The 27,713-nt window shown below is 42.9% G+C and overlaps 1 protein-coding gene across 1 annotated transcript in view; it reads left to right on the top strand.

The window, feature by feature from the left end:
* MAP3K9 (mitogen-activated protein kinase kinase kinase 9) overlaps window positions 1-27,713 on the top strand; it is a 69,892-nt gene that overhangs the window by 15,738 nt on the left and 26,441 nt on the right. The window contains exon 2 of the mRNA XM_015599555.2: window positions 24,783-24,963. Within this exon, the coding sequence (XP_015455041.1) occupies window positions 24,881-24,963 (83 nt within the window). The 5' untranslated portion in view covers window positions 24,783-24,880. The remainder of the gene's footprint in view (window positions 1-24,782; window positions 24,964-27,713) is intronic.

Here is a 27,713-nt window from a genome sequence, read left to right as displayed (position 1 = left end):
GCTTTTTGGAGCTCCAGGATTCCCATCTGTAAAATGTAGACAGTACAGAAAAGAGGAGTGTTTTAAGATGGTGTGAAATAATACGTGCCAGTTTCACACAGGAACCACAGTAATGGGGCTGTACTTTTTTTCCTCTTTCCAAGAAGCAAGAGAAACTTCTTCCTATTCTTTGTTGTTTTGGGTATACACAGAATATAGTTGGGTTTCCCTTTTTGAAATGGTATGAGGAGTCAGCCAGGTTTAGTTTTACCACTTTCACCAAAATGGGCAGATTTATTTCAGCTAAAGCTTCAAAAGGGGATTGATCCCCACATTCCCTTCCAGCTGTGCCTGCACCTGGGCCTCTTGTGGAAAAGGCCTGTGCCTCCTGCGCCCTCTGGACCAGGCTTAACTCGCAGTGCTTGGCCCCTTGAGAAATGCTGTCTTGTCTCGTTATGGCCTTTGGCCTGATTAAATGGGACAGCTGGCCAGTTTTATGGCTCTGCTGGCCTCTCAGCTGATAATTAAAATGCTTTTGCCCCAGGAGGAAGGCCATATATTTCTCTCTCTCTCTTTTCTGCTGCCCACTCTGCTGCTGAGGTCAAAGAGAATGTCTTTTTTCAACTCCCCCCACCCCAGCCTCTGCTTCCCCGAATCAATTTAGGATTCTTGTTGCACAGTCTCTTTTAAGACTGGAATATTTGAGAAGGGCCAACGAGATTTTATTTTGAGTATTTGGTCTTCTTTTGGAAGGAGAATGGAGCATGATTGCCCCGTTTCATCTTTGTATTGCATCTTTACTTCCTACAGCTATTCCAAATCTGGTTGTGCCCTGCACTTCGTAGGTCCTCAAGAAATATTTGTGGTTTTGATTATCATAGATTCAAGCGCTTCTCTGTTCATTAACCCCTCCCACCTGAGACATTCTCCAAACAATGCCAGAACTCTTCTCCTTTAGAGCCCACATTTAGGATGTGGACCCCCTTTACAATAGAGATGAGCCCACGTAAGCTCTTAGTGAGACTGAGTCTGAACCCTGGCTCTGTTTCTTGCTAGCTGAGACCTTGAGCAAATGATAAACTCTCTGTGCCTTAGTTTCTGTGCCTGTGAAACGGGAATAATTATAATCCCACCTATCTCATTTTATAGTGTAGAAGTGAGGATTAAATAAAATAATCTAGACGAAGCTCTTAGCAGTGCCTGGCACATAGTAAGAGCTCCATTTATTGGTTATTATTATTGTACTTCCAGTATTTAGATTCACAATTTGTGGTCTTGTACTTTTGAGTATAATGTGCCTTATACCTGTATTTTCAGTATTTTAGTCATATTCTCTCCAGTTGCACTGTGGATTTTTAAATTCAAAAGGTAATACATACACATGGTCAAAAAAGTGCAAAATTAAGATACCAAGAAATATCGATCTCCTTCCTACGCTAAACCCTAGGTTTACTTCTTAGAAGTAACTGAAATAATGTTTTTTGGATCTTCTTTGGTAATCTTCTTCTGTGAAAACAAAGGACTCCCAATAGGATTTTTGACAGCAGAGGTGTCGTGTTTCCTCTCATTTTCCCCTGCTTCCTACGTGCCTCCTCCGACGAATCATGCCTTATATAGGACTTTGTATAAGGCGGCCCAGATGTTTAGCGGCAATTCCAGTGTCGCTATGAAATCTTGTTTTCTCTCTCTCTAGTTCCTTTCTGAGTTGCATTTGCTGTTGCCAAGCCTTTACTTTTATATATTCATTTCATAAATTTTCAGGAACTTGGAACTCCAAAGGAAGGTGTTCCTTGAAGTTTCTCAGAGAGTCAGCAGCCCAATGTTCGCCTCTGGAGTTGCCCACCTTGAAGGCTCTGTCTGCCCATCCCTGGGAGCAGGGTTAGGGATGGGATAGGGTGGGGCCTGTCCCTGGGAGCAGGGTTGGGGGGGGTAGGGGTGGAGCTACAGGGCCCTAGCAGTGACTGATCTTGCAACTAAGACCTTTCCCTGCATTTTCTTGTAGCTGTTTGCTACCTGATGTGCCCAATAAGGCAACGTAACAAGAAGAATTATCATTGAAAAAAGAAAAAAGTTACCCCAGATTTCACTGTGTATATGTGACTATTTTTATTGTAATATATGACTTATCTATTTTTGTCTATATACCTCATCTGCCATTTTAGTCGTAGTGTACATGCTACCTGGACACTTCTTCTTCTTATTATTTTTTTGTTTCTGCATTCTGTTAACTTTCAGAATCCAAGAGGAAGGAGAAAAGATCTGTGGTTGGGGAAGATAGTGATAATCTTCAGTTTTCAGTCATTTTTAACTTTATTTTGTATTTATGGATAAGGTCAGAGCTTAAAGGAACCTTCGAGTTGTGGCCCTAAAGTTGAGTGACCTGCCTACGGAGTCCCAGGACAGCATCCTGTCTTCAGGCTGCCCCCAGCCTTCGGCAGTGGGGACTGTTTCCCTGTCGAGCTTTCCAGCCAGGTCCAAAGTATTGTGAACAATGGTGGAATAGGATCTATACCACATCTGAGGAATCGGGATGACTTGCTTATATGGCCCCAAGGTCAAAGCTGGGGAGTGAAAACTCCATCTTGCCCGTTTACTAACATGAGCTCGAGCTCAATCATTTTCTTCACTGTGTTAGGTAGAAGTGTAAGAATATTGACTGCTCTTCTAGGTGGTTTAATTTTCAGGAAGAAAAAAAACAGTAAAAGCATTTCAATTTCTTTTTCCCCAGCTTTATTGAGATATAAGGTATGCAAAGTGATGATTTGATTTCATATGTATTACAGAATGATCACCACAATAAGATAAACCCCTCCATCACCTCAAAATTACTTTTTTTTCTTTTGCAGTGAGAACATTTAAGGTCTACTCTCAGGAACTTTTAATTATACACTACAGTATGGTTAACTATAGTCACCATGCTGTGCATTGAATCCCCAGAACTTATTCATCTTGTAACTGGAAGTTCGTACCCTTTGACCAACATTTCCCCACCTCTCAGCCCCTGGCAACCACCATTCTGCTCTCTATTTCTATGAGTTCAGCTTTTTTAGATTCTACATGTGTTATCGTATTGTATCTGTCTTTCTCTGACTTATCTCAGCATAATGCCTTCAAGATTCATCCATGTTGTCACAAATGGTAGGCTTTCCTTCTCATGGATGACTAATGTTCCATTGTGTGTGTGTGTATGTGTGTGTGTGAGTATCACTTTATACGTTCATCTGTAGATGACACTTAGAGTGTTTATCTTAACTATGTGAATAATATTGCAATGAACGTGGAAGTGCAGATATCGTTTTTAGATAGTGATTTTATTTCCTTTGGATATATACCTAGAACTGGGATTGCTGGGTCATATGTAGTTCTATTTTTAATTTTTTGAGGAACCTTCATACTGTTTTCCATAGTGACTACACCAATTCTATTCCCACCAACACTATTCAAGGATTTCCTTTTTCTAGTCTTGTTGACAGTACCGTTCTGACAGGTATGAAGTAGTATCTCATTATGGTTTTGATTTGCATTTCCTTGATAATTAGTGATGTTGAGCATCGTCTCATGTATATTGGCCATTTGGTTGTCTTCTTTGGAAAAATGTTTATTCAGGTCCTCTGCCCATATTTTAATTAAATTGGAAAACATTTTTATTTCTTAGGCAGTTGACTCCTGGCCACCTGTGCTTTGGGATGGGAATCCTGGGGCAGATCAGTAACAATGTCTCTGCCATTGGCAGTTCCCCCTTCTCTCCCATAGGAGACTTACACATTATAACTATTTGGATTAACAAGAAAAGATACCCCATCAGGTTTCATGGATGACAATGGAAAAGCAACTTAAATTTTTCCTATGTAAGCTTCTTTTAGATGATTTAGGATTATTAGTATAACATGACATTAAATCTGATTTTTTTTTCCTTAGCTTATTATTCATGGTGACAGCAGTAAATGAACCTTCATTTCTCATCCCTCTCCCTAATATTCCTAGATATGGGAAAGAATAATCATATTTTATATTTGGTGCTATAGAATTCTCTTTTAAGCAGTTATCTATCTGATGTATTCCAGGCAGAGGTGGTGGTAGCCCCCATTTTACAGTAGAGGAAACGGAGGCTCAGGGAGGTTTAATGCCTTGCCCAAGAACACATAGCTAGAGAATGGTAGAACTTGAACTCAGATCCCAGGCTCTTTAGCACAAATGTGTTATTCTTTCTGCTCTTTTCGTTGGGAACAGATTGCAGTAGGAGACTCTATTCTGGCAGCTCTTTCTGCAGGATGGACCCTCTGACTCGGCAGAGCCTGTGTGTGCTGGGGCTGGTTCCCGACTCTAAACTTGGTCTTGGGGCCTTTGTGGGGCAGATCATCCCCGCATCTGGAACTGCAGGGAGGAGATCCTTCACTGCTCCAACTCAGAGGCCTCTGTCACCTCTGGACCTGATAGTCCTAAAATGGATGGGAGCTGTGAGCTAGTTTATTTCCCCCTCCCCCAGGGCCCCTCAGCTTTCATTCTGCAGCCTCAGCTTTGCTTCTTGTTAGTGTTGGTCCTGAACCAAAGTTAAGCTGTCCAAGAGTTGGGCCATAACAGAAGTTTCCACTGTATTGGACTCTTGTTTTTGTTTACGTTCGCGTTGTGGTTTTGTTTTTGTTTAAACAAGGGAAGTATATATAGATTTCAGATAAGTTCACAGATGCTCCTTTATGGAATTAAAACATTTTAACCAGAAAAGTAAACATTCAAAAATGTTTGGACACATCTGTTAATGGCAGAGCTCTGTGTGGTTATTCAGATGCCACGGCCTTTAGCCCCATGTCGTCGTAGAGGTGAGCAGGCCCTCCTGGGTGTTGCCTTTGCAGCTCAGTTTGTAACCAGATGGACCACGTCGGACCCGAATGGCAATTGCATTTTCCGTGGCATGCTTCGTTGCACCTACTAGTTTTAGATTAATATCATGCAAGAGAAAGTTGACTACACCATTCATTCTTTAATGCTTCAAGTTGGATTGATTGCTGGTGGAACAGCCCCCAAACCGTTATGAGTGAAGCTTCCCTGCTGCTCCCTTCTCTCGCCTCATGAAGAGAATTTTGACTTTGTTGCTACTAGTACTTTTGAGCTTTTGTGGTGAGAGGGAAGGGGAGGCGACAAGGACTAGAATGCTGCAAATTCAACCTGACAGAAACACTTTTAAAAAGGAATCTTAAGCAAAAATTTGTGAGCTGCTTTGTGTAAGAGCAATCAGTGGGAGAAATAAAGCCCTCTTTTGAAGAAGTGTTGCTGTGGACCTGATGAGCCCTCCAATGCCCGACAAAATAAGGAGACAGTCTAGCTGATTTTGATTTACTTTAGGATGCTGTCTGCCCCACGCCCACTGGACACATCTCTGCTCTGTGATTATGACCTGAGTCTGGCTTTATATGCCTGGCTCTACGCTGCATGAACCATGAATCTGGCCAATTTTAGGCTCCTCTAAAGCTTTTTGGTGTTTGATTTGATGTGTAGTATATTGGAAGAGAGGCAGGAAATGGGAAGTTCACTAATAATGACCTTCCAAAAAGAGTAAGAATGTCCCTGTTCAAGAAAAAGGAGATATTCTAAGACCTTTCCTCACAGGGAGGTTCCTGGGGGGCAGGAACATTTCCGCAGCACTTCCTGGGTGTGCCCATTGTGCCTGCCTCCCAGCGAGCAGGGGAGGAAGGAGCTCACCGGCTTTTCCCTGAAAACCGAGGTGCACCACCCTGAGACTCGGTGTGATTTTGAGGTTGCCCAACCGTAGTTAGATCCTCAACTCCATCACATGGGGAGTAGGATTTGTAGAGTCATTTTTGGAGGTAGGCTGGGAAGGTACAGGCACAAATCTCGTCTAACCCATCCCAGTGAGCACAGAGGTAGAAGGAAGGTCCTGGGAAAGCATCCATAGCACAGACAGAAAGAGTCAGAACAAAGCTAGTCTTAGCCAGTGGAGGTTCTTGAGGTTGGTCCCTCCCTCTCTTACGTGGAGGGGTTGAGGAGTGACTCATAGAACACTTTAATCCGTGTTTCTTAGCTTTCCAGGACTTTAAGGGCTTGTGGTTCAAAATGGCAACTCACATTGTTTTGAGCCTTTGTGGTCAGGGCTTCCTTGCCTGCCAGGTGATAGTGATGGGTATCTGTGGTGGGTCAAGCTGCTTGCTCCTCCACCCTCACATCCTTTCTCCTCTGTGATACCCTGGGTGAAGTGCAGGTCACAGAGCCTGGAATGTTTGTGTTGTACGTGGGTGATGATTTTCAACCCAACGGGTCTTTGCAAGAAACTAACGTGCCTGCTATTGTATAGATGCTACAGGTTAGTCACTTTATCATATACTTAGATGCCACTACCACCACATTCTTTCCATCCTCAGGAGCCATATACTATGTAACACACCCAAACAACCAGAATAGTATGAGGCGGGATGGGATCGTGTGCCCCAGGTACATGAGATAGTGTCCAGAGAAGGCGAAATTCTTTGGAAGGCCTTGATGGAGGAGTTAGGTCTTAAAGAGGAGGTGGGGTTCATGATAATAGGGTGGTGGGCCATAGCAGTGACTTTCCAGGGAAGGGGGTCTGCCCCAGCTCCGACAAGGCCAAGTGTTTGTCGATGCTATGCCCCTGTTACCCAGGTTTGTTAGGAAATGCCCAGACCTGGACTAATGAACAGGAAAGCCATGCTCCTGAGGAGCTGAGTCTTCCATATAGAAACAGCTCTTGTCTCCAAGTGGCCGAAAAACAGAGCATGATACAGTGTTATGGGCTCTGAGTCAGGGAGATCTGGCTTTGGACAAGGTCCTGAACCTCTGAGTCCATTTCCTCTTCTGTAAAATGGGGAAGGTCCTAGTACTTACTCATAGCATTGTAATGAGAATTAAATACAATTATGCATGTAAGCCCTTAACATAATGCCTGACACAAAGTGAATGCTCAATAAAAGGGAGATTTTTCCTTTTTGAAAAATATTATTTCCAAGAGCAGCTGTTTCTCTGGTAGCAGGAGAGATAAGAATGGATTGAGAAGTGTGTCACTAGCTGTTTCCATTACTGTTCCCTCGGAATAAGCCACCCAAACAAGAACCACTCCATTATGCTCACGGAGACTTTGGGTCAGGAATTTGGAGTGGGCTCAATAGGAACGACTCGTTTCTGCTTTTCAGCATCTGGGGCCTCAGCTGCGAAGATATGGAGGCTCAGAGTGAGGCCAGAGATGGAGGCAGGAATCATCAGAAAGGCTTGTTCACACACGTCCGGTGCCTAGGCTGGGAGGACTTGAAGGCTACGACTGTTGATGGGGGTGCCCACCTCTAACCCCTCCGCGAGTGTGGTTGCCTCAGGGCTCTTGTCCTTGTCACATGGTGGCTCAAGACTTCAAGCATGTGTTCCAGTGAACAAGGCAGAAGCTGCATTATCTTTTCTCATCTGGCTTAGAAGTCATATGGTGTTACTTCTGCATTCTAGTAGTCGAAGTGGGTCTCGGGCCCACTCAGATTCAAGCAGAGGGGACAGAGACCAACCTCTTGGTGAAAGGAGTGTCAGGTCACATTGGAGGAAAGCATATAAAATAGGAGATGTGCTGTTTTGAAAATGCAACCTGCCAAGGGAACTCTGGTGGCAGAGCTTGGAGATCCAGGTCCTGAGAGCCTGTGCCTCAGCAGCACCCTGTGCCCACCTGCCAAGAACAAAGGGCTTTTTGTTGACAAAATCATCATCGGTCTGATGTGCCACCTCTTTTTTGATTATTTTTATCCAGTTTGTAGCTGGGCGCTTCTGAGACATCACGGAGACTGGGCCTGGCAGCTCTTCTCAATTCGAGCTGGTGTGGTGGGCATATTCAGGGCAGGCGGGTATTTGAGGAGGTGTTTTTTTGTAAGGAAAGTGGCTGCTAAAAAGCTCTGCCTTTCTGTTTCCTGCTGGTGACATCTGTGTCTGGACAAGCACAGGGTTAGAGTCCCAGCTGTGTTATCTGGGCTTAATTTGCACAAGGTGGCAGTGACCGTAGGTACTTAAGTTAACATCTTTCGAAATGTCATGGTTTAGGATGTTGGAGAGAGCAAGGTGTCCTGCAGACACATGCTGGGAAGTTTGGCCAGGGAGATGGCACTGATGTTTTAGATTTAATCACAAGAAGCTTGGTTGTAAGAAAACCTTGACTCAGCAGCATGAGAGAGATCGGCAGGAGATACAGCATCCAAAGAAGAGATGAAAGTGAAGTTTCCGTGGAAAGCTGGGGCTGGTTAAAAGGGTCATTGAAAAATAGCTTGAAAAAGGCTGGCGAATTGGGCTATGCATGCTTGAGACCAGCTGTCTTAGTCTATAAATACTGTGCTTCCCTATCATGCCCCCTTCTGTGCTCCAGCCCAACATGGCAGCAGAAATCCACTTCTCATGCTATTGAATCATGTGACAAGCACAGATGTGGATACATTATGAAGGCTGGTCTGTACATATACATCCTATTTCCCTTTGTTCTCCATGGCACATATTCACAAGATGACTGGCCGAAGTTGGGAGTAGCCCGGAACCCTGGGCAGTCTCTGGGTTTGAACCGAGGCCCCAGTTGCACGGTCCTGTTGCCTAACAAGCCAGTCTGAACACTGCTTCAGGCCGAAGTGCTTATCTGAGGACTGGCTCATCTATCAGTTCTGTCTCCTCTGGCCTCATTCTTAGTATTGCCCTTCCCTGAGCTCTCTGCTGCACGCCCTTGGCTGACATTGTGAAGCACAGCCCATTGTTCCAGATGAACGCAGGACTGAGCTGTTTTGGCACATAGTGTCTGGTCTCAGCCCACGAGGACTATGGAACTGCACGTGGTCCAGGTAGTGGCAGTTAGTAATGCATGAGGCGGTGGCTACAACTGGCAATGGAGGAACCATATTCCTAGGGTTGCTGAGCTTGTGGAGAGGAATGGGAAACTTCAGTCCCTGTTAGGAGAGTAGGTAGGTAGATGTTGGCACAGAGGTGGAGGAATTGGGACCTCTAAAAGCCCCCGTACTCACTGAACGCTCGTACCTTCCCGTAAGATTGATGACATACAGGTACACAGCCAGAGAAAATGAGTGCTGTGAAGCCAGAATACTTCCTAGGACTCACTGGCCACTCCTGCTCCCTGTACCTGTAATTAAGTACTCCATCTCTTGGTCTCATCATCCCATCTCCAGTACCTTAGTTTATTCTTTTCCACCTTTACCTGGACAATTATAATAGGTTACCGTGTCCTTGCTGCCAGTCTGTTGTTTTTTCAGTTCAGTCTGTCTCACTGCAACCATGCTGCTTTGGTGACACACAAATCTGATCATACTATTTCCTGGCTTCGAAACTGCCTGTGACTCCAGGGTAGACTTTAAGCTCCTTTGCGTGGCCTGTGGTCTTCCAGTTCTGCTCCAGCCCTTTGTTCTAGTTCCATCTTCTCCCTTTTCCCTTCACGAAGGTTTGGCTCTAGTGACAAGGGACTATTTCCTAGACTTTCAGGGTTTTTTTCCCCCGCCTTTGGCCTGGAACCACATTATTCCCCCTACTGAGAGTGCCCTTCTGATTCTGTCTCTGGACCAAGCCACGTCCCTTCTTTACAATTCCAAGAACAGCTGCATATGTAACTTTAGGGAATATCCTCACTTCGTTCAGCCACAGTGTCTTCATCTGTAAATAGAGATTAAAACGATACTTGTCTCATGAGGTTTTTAAATGAGATAGTGCATGTAAAATGCTTAGCACAGTGCCTGGCATGTAGTAAGGGCTCCGTAGATACTCACAGTGATGATGATAATGGTGATAGGTATGGACTTACGGCCAGAAGGAATAGGAGTAGAGATGTGAGAATGAGGGAAGTTCTATTCTGTTTTTCTTTATAGAATCATCTCTTCATCCCTCTCTCATCCTCTCCCTTTTGCCTATGTAGGTGACTGCTGACCTTGTTCAATAACTAAAGCAATTGCTATCTTTTATTGGCCAAGGTCAGTAGATTCCTGGGCAGGAATGTTAGCAGGGAGATGTCTTGATCTCTTGGAGTAACAACCTAGATTCTTTCCTGGTGCTATTTCTGATGCTGGATTTTGGTTGTATTTTAGAGGCTTAGGTTACCCCAAGTCCCTTTCCACCCATGGTGGTCGTGCCTCCTTCCCAAAAGGAGATGGATGCTGCAGTCAGTCAGGGTGGAACCTCATGATCCAAGGACAAAGCCCAGCATCTCAAGGGTTGACTTGCTGGGGCATAAGACCCTCTGGTGAGGGGCTGGTCCTTGTGCTTTAGAACTCTACCCAGTATACCCTGACCACTTGTAATAGCATCAGTCTGGCTGGTCTTATAGGGGAGACTTACCCCAGGGCTGTGATGGAGCGAGGATAATCCTCCTCTCTAAAGTAACCTTGTCTTCTATTTTTGAATGTTCAGGATGGTCCTCCCTGGGGTAAATGAGCAGTGGGTAATGTTTCTCCTATTATCGACTGTGGCTGTTGGTGCACAGTGGAGCTGAGGTCCAGAGGTTTTGGAGCTGACACTTATCCTTTGCCTTTCTCAGATATGAGCCTTAGCCATTCTTACCACTCTCTGGAGGTCCTTTCTCCTGGTCTGGGGATGAATCACTGGGTAGGGCACACATTATAGAAAAGGACAAAGAGATGTAGATGGTGACTTGGTATGAGTGGAACGGGAATGAAGAGTCCCCCGTGAAAGGGATAGTGAGAAAGGCACTGAGCCAAGCCACAGGGTCCTAGAGATGGGTGGAGAGTTAGAGATTGGTCACTCAAGTGTGTTTTCATAGTTTTTACAGCCTAGTGACTGAAGGGCCGATGGGAGAAGATTCTGTAAATCAAAGTAGAGATCCTGAATTGAGAACATTTCATTTTGGGCTTCACTGAACAGCTGTATTATGCCTACCTGCTGCTGCTCAGCACCAAATACGTACCTGTCACGAGGATGAAGGTCCAATAGTGATAGTGGAACTTCAGGATCCTAGGATTCCTCTGTTTTGTTAGTTCTTATCCTCACACTTTTGAACATTTAAGTTTTGTCTTCTCAGCTCTCCCGCCAACCGTACTGATGGTTTGCCTAGATATACCATCTAGAGGGGTGTGGCTTAAAGATGATCAGTGGTATTGAGTTTACAGGGTCTAGTCTGTATGACTCAAAGCAAAGCTCACAACTTCTAAAATGGCATCAGACCTGGTATAGGAGGGTTACATGTCCTGCCCATCAGTACATGTCCTTCCCCACAACCTCCAAACTAATGTACTGTTTCAGCCATGGTGCTTTTAGCATACATTTGTCCTAAATTATGCCTGGTGAGATGCTGCCCACCAGCAAGCTTTTGCCACTACACCTTGCCAGCGCTGTTCTAGTTTGAGCGTCTGAGCTTCCCAAATATTTACTTCTAAAGCACTTCCATTTAATATAGAAGGCTGGTTCTCTTCCCTAGAAAGATATAGAGTAGTACTCAGGTGGTTTGGTTTTAGGCAGAGACCCTATGAGTTCTAGTGGAAAGGATAGTGGACTCGGGTAGAATTAGGTTTGACTCCTAGTTTCGATGGCTTCTCTGCCAGTTCTCTTCTGTTCTGAACAGTTATCCCTCCTTGTCCTGGCCAGTGAGAAGTAGCCATCATCAACTTGACAGTGCTATGAGAAAACCATTCTTAATGGTGGCTCTGTCCATACAGGACATAGGATTAGGTGGGGTGCCTGCCCAATTTGTGATATGAGCCCACCCCAAGACAACAAATAAAATGAAGATGCGGGGTACACTGTGGCATAGGAGAGACGAGTATTGTAGAGATGTACAATGTCTTGTAGAGATGTAATTGCTAAACATTTGAACCCCAACTGGAGAGGACAGCATGGTATAGTGGAAGAAATATGGGCATAGAAGTCAGAGCAGTATTCAAATCCTGGTTTCCTCTCTTAGATATGGAAAAGTTACTTAATCTTTGAGCCCCAGCTTTCTCATCTATAAAATGAGGATGCTACCCACCTTGCAGGGTTGCTATGAGGACTGAACGAAGTAACGTATGTGAAGTTCCAAGTATTGTGCCTGGGACATAGTAGGGATGCAAGAAATTGTAAAGGCTGCTATTATTATTATTATTATTAGTAGTAGTAGTAGTAGTAGTAATAGTAATAGTATTGTTATTACCAAATGACTTAATTTTTATATTAACAAAAACTCATTTATTTTAGATAATTTCGATAATATAGATAAGTATAAAGAAAAACTATCACCTCAAATCCCAGTGCCCAGAGATAACTGTTAGCATTTAGGTATATATCTTTCAGGTATTTTTCTATGTGATGGGTAGATAGACATAATATTCTTAACAAAAAGAAACAAGATCAAACTATGTATTTTTGTATACTGTTTTATTTTAATATAGTCACGTATGTTATTAAATTAACTACTATATATTTTTGATGTGTATTTTTAAAGGAACATTTATATATAGTATCTAGTCTAAAAGCCAAATTATATCACAAAGCTCATAATAAAAAACAAAGGTCTCCTGCCCTATTCTTTCTTACATCCAGAGTCATCTTCCTAGTTAGTGAGCTGCTTAAGGGGAGGTACTGACTTGATTTATATTTGTACACCCTGTACTTAGCGAGATACATGTAGGCCCTATATACATGTGGCCTTTTTTTTTTTTTTTGTGAAAGATTTAAGTCAACACTTATTATAGAGCATGACATACTATTTAAAAAAAAGATGCAGCTGAAGTATGTTTCAAGTTGATTCATTTGATAGCAGCTTGGAGAGGCCATCCAAGTCTTTAGCTATATTGTGTGGAGATTTTACTGATTGGAATGTTGCTTTTGGTTTAGATTTTCAATTTTAGTATGTTTATTTCTGTTTTTGCTATAATGAGAGTTTGTAGTAGTGGAATTGAACTTTGTATTAGTTAGATTTGGTTAGCTATGAGAAACAGATACTCAAAGTAACAGTGGCTGAAATAGGAAGTCTGTTTCTCTAGCCAGAGGTAGTCCATGGTTGGCATGGCACCTCTGTTCCATGAGCCCTAGACTCCTTCCCATTCACCTCTCTGCTCGTATCCTCATGGTCTAAGATGGCAGGGAGCTAGACCTCCAGCCATCACGTTCGTGTTCCAGGCAGCACCGTGTAGGAAGGGATGAAGAAGACGGGCCAAAGGCCCTGAGCCGGTGTCTTTTAAGACAGGTTACGAAAGCAGCCACAGGATGCTTCTTAGTCACCTAGGTGCACCTTTGGGACAAGGAGACTTGGAAATGTAGTTAATGTTGAATGTGGCTAGGTGCCCATCTTAAAATTTAGGGGTTTATTACTACAGGAGGAGGGGAGAATAACCATTGAAGGGCGACTAGCAGTCTGGGTCACAGATTCCAGGCTCTTTTCCTATCATTAATCCCTGTTAGCCTTTCCACAATATGTTGCCAGGATTGCTAATGTAGCAATTCTTTTCAGCTGTGTTTTCAATTTGTTTTTTCTTTCTCATGAATGCTGCTGACTCTGTCCTTCTGTTTTAACCCTTCCTTGGAGAGTCTCTCCGATCCACTTCTCTGGAGTCGGAGGCTTTGAGACACTTGCTTGGATGTGAAATGAGGGCAGACAGGAAGATCCTTTCCCTGGAGTTAGGGGGGGCAGTCACTTGTTGCTTTCTGCATAAGGGGCTTCTGGTCACTGAGTTCAGTGGTTCCCAGGGGTGGGCTACAGACCCCTGGGGAGGGGGCTACTGCACGGTGTCTTTGAATCTGAACATGTTTATAGAAAGTGCAGATATTCGTATTTCTGGTTTTTTTTTCAAAAGTATAGAGGTGCTGTTGTGTTGATAAAATACAATTTCATTTAAAAAACGTTTTCTTATTGGCATGGTGGTCTGAGGCCCTGACTGTGACTTCATTCAGACCTGGGTTATATCTTGGCTCTGCTTCTTACTACCTGTGGACCCGCCTTTCTGAATTTCAGTTTCCAGATCTGAAAGTGTCTTCCAGAATTGTTGAGAGAATGAAATAAGATTACGGACCAATCGCTTCATCCAGTGCACAGCGCACATTAAAGCCCTCGTAAACATTAGCTCTGGTCGTTGTTTTCTTCTTAGCCAACACACGCTAAAAGTACATCTGCCATCATAATAGCATTTTTTTTTTAAAGCTGAAAGGACATATTTTAAAAGGTTAGGAATCGTTGCTGTAGCATCTTTGGCGATTCTGTTGAGGCTAGCTCTCAAGCAGGTATTTGGGGACCACTGCCTTAACTGATTCAATCAGAGACCTTTTGAAGTGATTTGTGTTCATTTGTTCATTCAAGACAGATATTTATTGAGTACCTCTTATGCCTCTTTAGGTTATAGGTGTAGAAAGGGAGGCCATTGTAGTTCAACTTTGCTCTAGCTCTGGGTCACAGGAAGAGGTCACTGTGCTGAGTGATCTCTGGCTTCGCAAGGAGTACATTGCATGCGTCCAGTGGTTTCCTCTTCCGTACCAGGAAGGGGTGGATCCTAAGTCCCCAAGGACCCAGTTTTCTCCACTTGTCTGTCCCCGAGTGTTTGTTGGGAAGCACAGCCTTACAGGTTGTGCCAGTGGGACTTGGAGCAGCTCTGCTGACATTGCTGAACCCAGCTGGGGCCTTAGCTGCTGCTGGCATCTCCGTGCGTCTTCAGGCAGCACCACACCTCTGCTGAGGCAGACAGTCGGGGAGTCTAGGTGGTGAATCATTTGCCTGGGTAAGCAAGTCTGGCCTCTCTTGGCCTTGCCTGGAGGGACAGAGTGGGCCAAGGGCCTGGGGTCAGGAGGGGCTGGGGGATTTATGCTGGCAATGCTCTCACTGTATGGTAGTGGTCCATGAGTCAGGCTCTTCCATGTGACTTGCTGAGTCAGCACAATGAGGAGACTGCTGTGTGTGAGCTGCTGGTCTGTTGGCACTCTGGGCTACTGGGTAGAGCTGGAGCCTGAGATTGTCTTCCTTCCTCCACTGGAGACAACGTGCTGCCGGAAGCAAATATTTCCAGTGCTGACTCAGGTGCCCAAGATCTGGCTGTGTCTATAGAGCTTTTCTCTGGGGTAGACTCCTCTTGTTTAACTTCTCTTTGCCCTTGGGTTTAGCTATTCTTCAGCGCAGATGGGTGGTGGAACTTGGCTGGGCCCAGAAAAGACTGACACTGCTTTCAGAAAATTACGGACTCGGAGAATGTCAGAGGTGGGGGAATGGGGTCCTGGTGAAGATCACACAGTGGTGGAGCCAGACTCAGACATCCTGGGCCTTCATCTGTTGTTCTTTTCTTTCTGCCTTGCTGCATCTCAGAGGGTGTTCTTGTCAAGGCAGGAGAGGACACTATGACACAGATCCGGTGGCTGTGGTCTAAGCTTTGGCAGGAACAAGCAGGAGTACAGATTTTGCATATTGGGAGGGATGGAAGAACTAAGCCAAGGAAAGCGGGAAGCCCTCAGACTGTACCAGTTTCCTTTTTCCTACTCAAGAAAACAAACAAAATGGAAGGCAGGCTTTCAGGCTAAGATGGCAGATTGAACACATACAAATACTACATCTGCTTGTGTTCTCTCTTGAAACCCAGCTAAAACTACAGGAACTCACAGGGCCAACAGGAGAGGAGACAACAGCAGTAAAGTTTTGGAAGCTAGAAAACAGGTGGGTGAGTGGTAATTGATGTAGGACATTGGAGAAAGATCATTTTAGGCTGATGGTGAGAAAAGCAAAGAACCAATTTGTTTATATCACATACTCCTAAAAAGTCTAGGAACTGGCAGCACGAGACACCTCTGGAACTGGGGTGAAGGGGCTGCTAAAATAAAAAAGATTGGGTAGCAGCCATATGAAATGCATTTGGGCCCCATGGACCACTTCCTTCACCACTCCATGCAGCCACCTGACTGCCTTTCCTTTTGGAAGGGGTGAAACAGTTTGTGGACTGGGGGACACTAAGCACATGGAGGGTATGGGGACTTTATTTTTAAAATGGGGAGATGAGTCACTGTTTATATACCGAAGCCTGCGTTCTGAGACTTCGCCCTCTTCATGACTTGATTCCCAGCGCATTGGCAGCCAGGCTCTTCATTTTCCCAGCAGTTTGGAAGAGTACTGCCCTCTGGGAGCTGACCAGCTCAAGAGAAGTGACCTCAGATATTCTCGTGTAGGCTCACCTGGATCTTCCTACAGCGAAGCTCAAGAGCTGACAGATTGCTCCTATGTGCTTGGAGGTTCTACTCGGCTTTGGATCCCTCGTCTCCCCACCCCACTTACTATTGTGGAAAACATACACACAAGTGATGGGAATGGCATAGTGAACTCTCATGTACTCAAATAAGTTTCAACAGTGACCAGCTCATGGGTAATTTTGTTTGTTCTGTCACCCCACTCATTCCTTACTCTTGATTATTTTGAAGGAAACCTGCAACATGATATAATTTTTTTTGGTCAATATTGCAGTATGTACCTTTAAAACATTAGGACTTCCTTTTTAAAACCTAAGCACAATTTGGTTCTTAATCATGAACAGACAGTCAAGGATTACAATAACTGAGCAAAAATGTATTAGAGACTAAAGCACAAATAGAAAAAAAGCAGCTGAAACAAACTACATTGGGAGAAAACCAAGAAATAAAAAGAATCATCAGTAGTACACTCAGGTAAAAGAAAAGATATTGTACCTATATTACAAAAGAGCTGTTACACAGCTACGTTTGTGCTTACCACTCAGTTTTTAAAAATTCAATGAAGAAAAAGCTCTCTTAGAAATTAAAACCATGATAGGAAAATGACAAACCCAATAGAAGGATTAGAGGATAAAGTGATGACATCTCAGAAAAAGAGCAAAAAGAAAAAGTGGGAAAGGTAGAAGAGAAAAGTTAAGAAAATTGAGGGACCAATTTAGAAAGCCCCATATCTGAATAGGGGTCCTAGAGAAATAGAAAACAAATATAGGGGAAGAAATTAACAGTAAAACACCTCAAGAAAATTCCCTGTAACTGAAGGACATGAGTGTTCAGATTTGAAAGTACTAGGTTTCCACCCCAAAGCGCATCCCTCTGAGATTTCAAAACACTGGAGATTAAGAAGAAACTAGAAATTCCTGAAAGAAAAAGACACATCACATATAGAGCATCAGGAAGCAAAAAGGCTCAGGGCTTCTTAACAGAAATGTTGGAGGCAAGGAAATGATACATGATGCCTTTCAAATTTATGAAGGAGAATCTCTAGTCATTTTTATACCAAGCAGGGGGATGGAAAATAGGCATCAACAACAATTTAGCTTCAATGCATTTTTTTTTGGTAAGGAGCTTCTGGAGAACGCACACCATCAAAACAAGAAAAGAAATCAGCAAAGGGAGAATTGGATATTGGACACAGAATTAACACAGGAGAGACACAGGTCAACCCCTGAGGACCGCGAAAGGAGATGCCAGGAGAACAGCTGTGCACCAGACATGGAGGATGGGCAGTTTAGATCTGTCAGTGTGTCTTGGGGCTGTCACCACCTACTCACCTACTACTGGTGGTCTGTGGATTCAGTCTGAGGCTGACTACCTGGAGGAGCCTAGTCCGGATTCTTATCTTCATATGGCTGTCTTACTCATGTGCTGATAAAGCTTCTGCTCACCCCTCTCTGTTCGGACCAGATAGAGTATTTTCTTTGCCCAACCCTAAGAACCAGAGGCAAGCCAAAGTGAATTTTGAAATAGAAAATCAGAGGAGCTCACTCCCCCAACCATATTTCTGATGGATGTCCAGTACCTGTACCTCCCCCCATGTCTCCCCTGCCAGATGTTCACACTGTGATTACCTACCCAATTTTTTAGGACTCATTTATGATCTCGCTTACTGATTTTCCCAGAAAGGGCTCTTGGCAATTCTCTGGGACAATGACCAGGCACTCTGTTTATCTTTTTCCCTTCTGGGAGGCTTCATCTAGCAAAGGCAATATTTTTACTGTTATACAGTATTGTGGGTAGACTTGGTGTTCCCCTAAAAAAGATGTGTTGATGTCCTAACTTGTGAATGTGGCTGTAATGAGAAATAGGGTCTTTGTAGATATAATCAAGTGAAGATGAGGTCATGCTGGATGAGAATTGGCCCTAATTCAGTGACTGGTGTCTTTATAAGTAGAGGGAAATTTGGATACAGACAGAGATGAGAATGCCCTGAGAAGACACAGAGACAGACATATAGAGGGCAGAGGGCCAAGTAAAGAGATTAGAGTTATGCTGCCCTAAGCCAAGGAATGCCAAGAATTGCTGGCAGCCACTGGAAGCTGGAAGAGGCAAAGAAGGAGTCTTCCCTGAGCCTTTGGAGGGAGTGTGGCCCTGCCCACACCTTGATTTTGGACTGAATTCTAGCCTCCAGAACTGAGAGAGAATAAATTTGTTTTAAGCCACAAAATTTGTGTTAAATTCCTATGGCAGCCCTAGGAAACTAGTGCACACCACTATATTTGTGCTTGTCTCACTCTTTCAAACTGAACAATATATTATTTAGGGATGTACACCTAAGTGGTACAATTACGAAGAGAAGTAAAGGAACGAATAACAGAAGTCAAGATTGGGTGATATCTAAGCAAAGGGAAAGGATGTGACAGAGAGAGACACATGGAGCTTCTAAGGAACTGGATGGGGTCACATGAAGTTTCATCTTATTTTCTTTAAACTATACATGCGCGTTTTATAAACTCTTCTATCTGTATATACATTTGACAATAAAACTTTTCTTAAAAAGACTAAACCAAGCAAAACACAACTCTCGAAACAGACCAATTGCTTAATCTGGAAGAGATAATGCTGAATCATTTGGATTAAATGAAGGCCTGGGGATGGGAGCCTTGGTGCCAAGGCGAGCATTTAGCAGATCAGAGCCCCTTGTGCTAACGGAGATGAATAATAAATAAGAAATCTCAAAATGATAAATCATCATTTACCATTAGTACATATGGGAGAGTCTCTACAGTTATGCCAAGTTTTGAGAGTCACCTCCAGCTAAATGACATGAAGTCAGACTCAAGAAGCCTTTGTGGCCACCCTGCCTGAATCATTTCTCCCTCTGATATCCTAGCAGGAGATGGCCTTGAGGCCCTTTTTGGTGGTTTGTATTAAATACCATTGAATCCCATAGAAAGTCATTCAGCTGCTCTATATTCATGGAGGATCAGATCCATTTTTGTGCTAGTTTGCCTTTATTACTAACACTTCTAATCTTTTCCTTTTAACCGAGAGAACAGACCTTAGGCTTAGAACTTTGACCAATCACAGGATCTACTGAAACTTACTAAGTTATTTTCATTTTATTTACTTGTACAAGTTACCTAACATTAGGAGAATAATTGTTTTTTTCCATTTAAAATAATGATATAAAATTTTTCTTTAAGCAATTCTTTAAAAGTCAATTTAAAGAGAAATATTAAGTAAATGCTATAGGGGTGGTGTCCTGATCTGAAATAATAAAAAAGAATGTCCTTGGATTACTGAGGGTTGGAAGACTGTGACTGTCTTACTGATTATAGCAAAACCTGGGCCTTTATTGATGCACACTTTGACTGTGACCAGGTAAATTTTGTTGTGTATCTTTTTGTATAGCTCGTGGAAGGCCTTTGAGGGCAGAGTCACCAGTTTATTTTTCCTTATGTTCCCTCACCTCACCTGGCACCAGCAGGATGTGTTAGTCACTAGGGTACCCTGGCTGAGGTATTGCTCCTTCTCCAGTGTGATCATCCTGCCTGGTACATGCTTACCCCCCGTTCCTCAGGGAACGGTAGCACTGAGAAGATGGCCCCCGACTTCTGGCAACAATAGAATGGGGAAGTGAGTAGTCTGAGAATGATGCACAGATACTCCTTCAGTCAAATAAGTGACCCCGAGGGGTCAGTCCTTTCAGAGAGCTGGCCTTGTGCTTGGTTCCTGGAGTGGAGACGGCGTGGGTTCCAAATGAAAGAGAATGAGGTTTTCTGCCCCCTAGAGTCATATTCCATTACGTGCTAGTGGAAATGATGAGACACAAACACGCAGCATTGGGAATGATTAAAAGAAGTATATAGTGTTAAATCACATGGTGTTGTTTTTGGGTGCTGAAGGAATAATTCCGGAAAAGGGGGAGCAGTGAAGACTCGTTAATCAATGACAGTTTTAGGGATCAAGCAGAAATGGAGATAAGGCTAAAGACGCATGGGTCCCTTCTGCCCTATGATGGCACAGCACTCAAAGAAAGATCTGACTTTGGATCCCGTCTCCATCCCTCACTAATGTAACCTAACCTTTCAATGTCTTTCAGAATGGGGAAAATGGGGGAAAATGATTACGCCTACTTCATAGGGTTGCTTTAAGGATTAAGGTGATGTATGTCAACCTCTTTACGTACATCATGTAAAAAGCATCATGTCACTACATAGTAAGTGATCAGTAATGGATAGCTGTCACTATTTAATCAACCATTCCATTTATTGATAGAGCAAAAATTTGTTGCCTGGTTAATATGTATCAGGGACTGCCAGGCTTCCCACCTCAGTATCTTGAGTGCTGAGTCCCATGCTTTCCACTTACATACAAGACACTCATAACAGTAATAATAATAGCTGCAGTGTCCTAAGTGCTTATTTATGTGTCAGGCACTCTGCTAGCTGAGTCATTGTTAAATCGCCTCTAATCTTTATTCCCATTTTATGGAAGTAGGAATAGAGGGGCAGAGTATGCGAAATTTGTCTAGGATCACATGGAGAGTGTCAAGCCTGGAATATAAATTGTCTTCTTTTTCCTTTTCCATACTCTTATTACTGGTAGCCTAAACCCATTATGTCCCAAACTAATCTCGGCTTCCTCAAATAGGCTTTGTCTCAACCTCCCAATCAAGGTCACCACCATTCTAACTGTCACCCATGTCTTAAAGGCTGGAGACCTGTTCTTTATCCATCAAGTCCCTATATCTGGTTAATCACTAGGTTTTTAGTTCAAATGCATGTTTTCCTCTCATTTTCTCTTATCTTGGCCAAGCCCCCACTGACTTAGGCCTGGACTTGTTAGTTGTTCTCAGAATTTGTTCCATTGCCCGCTACATGAGAGGTGACATTTACTTAATACACTATCATGGAATTCACCAGAAATTTGATAAAACATTGTTGAGTTTTCCAAGAAGTAAAGCACAATAATGTGTTATTGCTGCAGTCAGTGGTAGAAGCTCGGGATGGGTTCACTGTAGTGATACATATAAGTAAGCTGCTGTGAGTACAGCCTTTCTCTCTCAGGAAAGTATATGGGGAGAAAATTGTGCTCTGCTCCATTTTAAAAGGTAAAGCTTTCCTCTTTAACAGATGGTATTAGGACGGTTGGATAGCCACATGCAAAAAAAATGAAGTTGGGCCCCTTTTTTATATAATATACAAAAATTAACTAAGGATAGATGAATGACTTATATATAGCAGCTAAAACCGTACAACTCTTAGAAGAAAACATAGAAGTAAATCTTCATGAACTTGGATTTGGCACTGGATTCTTTGATAGTATGCCAAAAGCATGAGCAACGAAAGAAAAAAATATAATGGACTTCATCTAAATTAAAAACTTTCGTGCCTCAAAAGACATTATCATTAAGTGAAAAAACAGCCTGTAGAAATGGAAGAAATATTTGCAAATCATCTATTTGTTAAGGGTCTAGTATCCAAAATATATAAAAAACTCTTATAACTCAAAACCAAAAGACAACAAATAGGCATTTCTCCAGAGAAGACATACAAGTGGCCAACAAGCCACTTGTCCGTCATCATTAATCATTAGGGAAATGGAATTCAAAATTACAATGAGATACCATTTCACATCCACTATTAAAAAGTAAAATGAAAAGTAAAATAAGTATGGTGAGGATGTAGAAAAATGGAGACCCTTATACATTGCTGGTGGGAATAAAAAATGATTCAACTACTGTGGAAAACAGTTTGGTGATTCTTCAAAAAGTTAAACATAGAATTACCATATAGCCTCATAATTCCACTCCTAGGTATTACCCTAAAGAAATGAAAATGGGTACTCAAATATGTGTTCATAGCAACACTATTCACAATAATCAAAAGATGGAAACAACCGAAATGTCTTATCAGTGGACATATGGATAAACAAATAGTGGCATATATATACAATAGAACATTATTCAGCCATAAAAAGGAATGAAATACTGATACAAACTACAATGTGGATGAACCTTGAAAACATGCTAAGTGCACTAACAGATGTGTCACATATGTGATTCCATTTATATGAAATATCCAGAATTGGTAAATCCACAGAGATAGAAAGCAGGGCCCAGGAGGAGGGGAGAATGGGGAATAGTTGCGTATTGGGTATGGGGTTTCCTTGTAAGGGTGATGAAAATATTTTGGGACTAGATAGAGGTGGCAGTTGTACAACATTGTGAATATACCAAATGCTGCTGAATTTTTCACTTTAAAATGGTGAATTTTATGTTACGTGAATTTCATCTCAATTAAAAAAACTCCAAAAAAAGTAAAGCTTTCACAAACTTTGTTACCATAATTATTAATAGTAATAATTGCTTGGTGGATACCAGTATTTCAGGTCACCATCATTGAGAATCATTGGCTGTAACCATCTGCCAGGATTAACAGCTGGCTTCACATTCCAGCCTCTCTTGGCTGATGGCAGAAGCCCGAGGCCAGGATTTCAAACTCAGGTGCCTACAGGAGCCCAACCTGTTGGGATAAATGTTTGAGGTTAGCTGGGTGCAAGGCAGCAGGGAGTAGTGGGGATTATGTGGGGCTGAACTGGACCTGCGCTATCTAAAGGCATTCAGATGCAGCCAAACTGACCTTGGGCTAATTTTTGCCTCATCTCACATCTTTTTGCCATCCCTCTTAAGCCATCTGACAGACTAGTCTATTTAAAAAATCATCTTCAGTGTGTCATTCAGTAGCTAAAAATCTATTTCCTGGAACAGAATCTAAACTTCTCTTGCGTCCCTTTCCAGCATAAAACTTGAGGAAGCGCAGCTGGTTCCATATATATCATGAAACTTTTATCCTCCTGCTCACTGTGTTCTGTCCCAGCCACATGAACGTTTGGGGTAGCAGGACTGAGCCCCACTGGCTATGTAAGGGGAAGAGTTCACTCTGAATCTTTGATTTAAGGGGGCACCTTAGAGAGAAATGGTCTGCAGCTGGTGGCCCACTGTTCCCTCGGGAGGGCACAGTGCGCTTTTTTAGTGTTACTTTCTTTTAGTGTCAGCGACCAGAGTGCGTATTTGTCCATCATCTCTGCCTGCAGAGAGGGGGATAGAGGCACAGAAGAATCTGGAAAGATTTTTGTTGTTAAATGAGATAGAGAAAGGTTCTTGTTTTTGTCTTATCTGCCCAGTCATTCAGAAGCCTGAACCCATTCTGAATGCTGGAAGCTGGGAGGGGAGGGGTGTGTCCGGGGACTTAGGGCCAGTGTGTGGAGGAAGGAGACTTAGTCCATTAAATCTAAGGAGTGGCTGGCACTGTTTTCTTTTCTGCCTCCAGCTCTGTAGCTACTTATAATCCCTTTTTACTGATGAATTTCTGAGAAGCACGTAGGACATAGAAATCTTTGGCCCATGTCCTTTTGATGTGATAACAATTCAGCAGATATTTGCTGTAGGGCAGGGCAGGAAAAGTACAGTTGTGCGACTTAAGGGACCAGCCTAAGAAGGCCCTTGCCCTAAAACCACCAACCCTCCCCTACTCCCCCTTTCCCTTTCCGAATGGCAGAGAGAATCTTTCTTCCTTCCATGAAATCCTGTCTGCAGAGCTCTGAATTCCAGGTTGTGGTTCGGTGTCTGGCCCACAAGAGGCTGTGCTTGCACAGGGCCTTCATAACCATCCTGCTTGGCTTCCACAGATCCAGGGAACTCACTAGTGCCCGCTCAGGAAGAGTTCCTTGGATTAGCTTACAGCCCTAGAGTCAGTGAGCATTTTTGCTCTTTTGGGAGAGAATGGCCCCCACAAGGGCACACTTATCACTGGAATCGTCTTGTACATGAGGTTGTGACCTCGGGTGCTGTCCTAGGAAAGCCGAGATGGCTCCCGCACTGTGGTGCTTTGGTGTTAGAACTTGGGGGACAGGGCCCAGAGCACAGCTAGTTCACTGCACTAGTTCCTCCTTCCTGGGCCATGTTCACAGAGAACATTGTGGGTGTGAACCTGTGTGTGACCTCTGACCCTGTCATCCACTTCTCAATGGGCAGGGGTGAGTTCCTGGATTAAGAGGAAATCTCTGTGCCCAGAATTGTGGGTTTTTTTTAAGAGCTTAAGTAAAGTAACTTGGATTGGTTCCGTGTTCAGACACACAAACCTTGAAACTCCAGCGTACACCTCCATTCTTTGTGGTCTGAGAGTGTTTATAGCCCAGGGGTGCCCTGGCCTACAGGAAGCACAAGTAGCCACTCTTCAGAAGGGTCAGCTGTGACCTCACACGCAGCTCCTTTCATAGGGCGTGAATGAGCCGTGTGGTATAAAGGGTAAGAGAGAAGGCTCTTGAGTCAGGCTGCCTGGGTTTAAGTCCTGGCTTATGAGTTGAATGGCCTTGGAAAATTTCTTTAATGGTGCTGTATCTCAGTTTCCTCATCTGTAAAACAGAGATGGCAATAGTACCTACCTTATAAGGCTGTTATGAGGGTTAGAGATAACGCCTGTAAAAGACTTAGCACAAAAACGGATGCATCGTAGGTGTTTAAGAATGAAGGCTTCTACCATCAGTCCATGGGAGCTGCGTGAGAGCCTGCAGGAGAGGACGAGCAGATAGCAGGAGGGCTCTGTATTCGGTGGTTTCCTTGTGATTAATGCAGACTCTCTGGTTTCTTTTGTATTCCTTTCCTTGCCCAGTATTGATCCTCCAGAAGGTGGAGAATGGAGACCTGAGTAACAAGGTTCTGAAGATCACTGATTTTGGCCTGGCCCGGGAATGGCACCGAACCACCAAGATGAGCGCAGCAGGGACGTATGCTTGGATGGCACCTGAAGTCATTCGTGCCTCTATGTTTTCCAAAGGCAGTGATGTATGGAGGTAAGGCTCAGAAGTGCAGGCTCAGTGTTCTTCAGATCTGTTTTGGTTGTACACACGCTTCAGGACTTGGAGAATTGAGGTTACGTCGAATCTCAGGCACCCTAAGTAGGTCTAAATGACCCCTTCAGAGCAATCTACACTAATTCCCATGTTGTCAGTCGACAGTTTCCAACGCCTTCATCTACCAGAAATTCCTCCACTGCTGTGGCAAATACGCATCTGTGGAGGTCCCTTTGTGTTGGTGATCGCTTCCTAGGAAAGATCAGTAGATTCCAGGGATAATGTGTACTCCCATCTCTGACTGTAGGGTGGTAAGGGTACTCAATTACTCCTGGAGACCTTCGCCAGGGTCACCCTGGCTTGCTTAGCAACAGTGGCTCTTACTGCTAGACTTGTCCTCACTGTAAGCTCCTGGGCTGATAAGTATTCTTTGTGCTATCTCTTTTTTCTTGGTGAGCTGGAAATTATCCTTTCCAGTTATCTGGATAACCTTTTAGTCAGTGCTCTGTCTATCTGTTGAATATTGATATAGAAACGGAAAAAGACAGTCTTCAAGCATGCACCCAGAACTGCACAGTCACAAATTAGACCCGCCATCCCCCTAGTAAATGTCAGCCCAAGAGGTCACAAGGACCTGGATCTAAAAATCTTGCCCCCACTGAAGGGAGAATGAGCATCTACAGTGTGTGCATCTTCATGGCTATGAGACAGCTGCATCACCTTGCTATACAAAGAAAGGACCATAGGTTATCGTTGTACTTCAGTCTGTGAAGTACATTGAGATATTATTCATATACCATAAAGTTTACCCTTTAAAAAGTATGTCAGTGGTTTTTAGTAAATTTACAAACTTTTATACCAATCACCATTGTTATTGGATTCCTAGGGCTGCTGAAATAAATTACCACAAACCTGGTGGCTTTAAACAATAGAAATTTATAGTCTGGAGGCCAGAAGTCTGAAATTAGCATCTGCAAGGCCACACTCTCTCCAGAGACTCTAGAAGAGATTCTATTCTAAATAAGGATTCTGGGTATTAAGACATGGACATAACTTTTTAGGGCCACTGTTCAACCCACTATAACCACTGTTTACAGAATATTTTTATTGCCCAAAAAAGAAACCTGCTACCTATGAGCAGTCGTTCCCTAATCTGCTCTGGCAGCCACTAACTTACTTTCTGTCTTTGTGAGTTTGGTTTTTCTGGATGTTTCATACAGATGGAATCATATAATATGTGGTCTTTTGTGGCTGACTTCTTTTATTTAGCATAATGTTTTCAAGATTTATCCACGTTGTAACATGCGTCAGAACTTCATTCCTTTTTATAGCTGAATAATATTCCATTTATAGATATGCCAACATTTGATTTATTGTTCATCAGTTAATGGACATCTGGGCTGTTTCTAGTTTTTGCCTATTATAAATTCAGTTACAATGAGCCATTACTTTCTCCTTATAACAGGCAACGTTATCAGTTCTCTTGGGTATGTACCTAGGAATAGAATCATGGGGTTACACGGTAATTCTATGTTTAACTTTTTGAGAAACCGTCAAACTGTTTTTCTCCTTGGCTGTACCGTTTTACATTCCCAGTAGCAGTGTATGAGGGTTTCAACTTCTCCACATCCTGTCAACACCAGTTATTGCCTGTCTTTTTGATTATAGCCATTCTAGTAGATATTAAGTGGTATTTCATTGTGGTTTTGATTTGTATTTCCCTAATGACTAATGATGATGAGCATCTTTTATGTGCTTATTGGCTGTTTTTATGTCTTCTCTGGGTAAATGTCTATTCAAATTCTGTCTCTGTTCCATTTCGAATTGATTTTTGTATGTGGTGTGAGGTAGGGGCTCTAACTTCATTCTTTTGCATATGGCTATCTAGTCATCCCAGCACCATTTGTTGAAAAGGCTGTTCTTTACTAATTGAATTGTCCTGTCACCCTGGTCAAAAGCAATTTACCACAAATGTAATGGTATACTTCTGGACTCTCAGTTCTATTCCATTGATCTTTGTGTCTACCTTATACCAGTACCACCCTGTTTTAATTCCTGTGGTTTTATAGCAACTGTTGAAATTAAGAAATGAGTTTTCCAAGTTTGTTCTTCTTTTTAAAGATTATTTTGGCTATTCTGGGTTTCTGGCATTTCCATATGAATTTTAGGATCATTTTGTCAATCCCTGCAAAATAGGCAGCTAGGATTTAGATAGAGATTATATTAAATCTGTAAATCACTTTGGAGAGTATTACTATCTTAATATTAAGTCTTTCAATCCATGAACATGGGATATCTTTTCATTTATTTAGGCCTCCTTTAATTTCTTCCAATGATGTTTTGTAGCTTCTGTACATTGAATTTTATTTCATTAAACCTTAATTACGGGGTGAAGTAGCTATTGTAAAGAAAGAGTTTTTCTTTACTTAAAATATCTGACTAGATCTCATTAGATTGACCTGTATACTGATACTCAACTGTTTTTGACCTAAAAAAGAAATCCAGCAATTTTATATGCTTCAGCCTAATATTTTCATTGCTTGACCATAGGCTAATGAGATTAGTTAATATATTAACTAAGCTAAGCTACTATTACAAAGAGCTTACAGATGTGGTGGCTTAGTGGCAGCTTAAATAACATAGAAGCATATTTCTTTTTTAACACATAATCCTGCCAGTCCAGGCTGGTGGGGCAGCTGTACCCTATGAGATTATTCAGAAACTCAGGTTCTTTCAGGGTCCCTAAATTG

Source organism: Pteropus alecto, unplaced genomic scaffold (genome assembly GCF_000325575.1).
Source record: "Pteropus alecto unplaced genomic scaffold, ASM32557v1 scaffold8, whole genome shotgun sequence".
NCBI classification, from domain to species: Eukaryota; Metazoa; Chordata; class Mammalia; order Chiroptera; family Pteropodidae; genus Pteropus; species Pteropus alecto.
The sequence above is the reverse complement of the archived record's forward strand: the minus strand, read 5'-3'. Positions and strand labels throughout refer to the sequence as shown.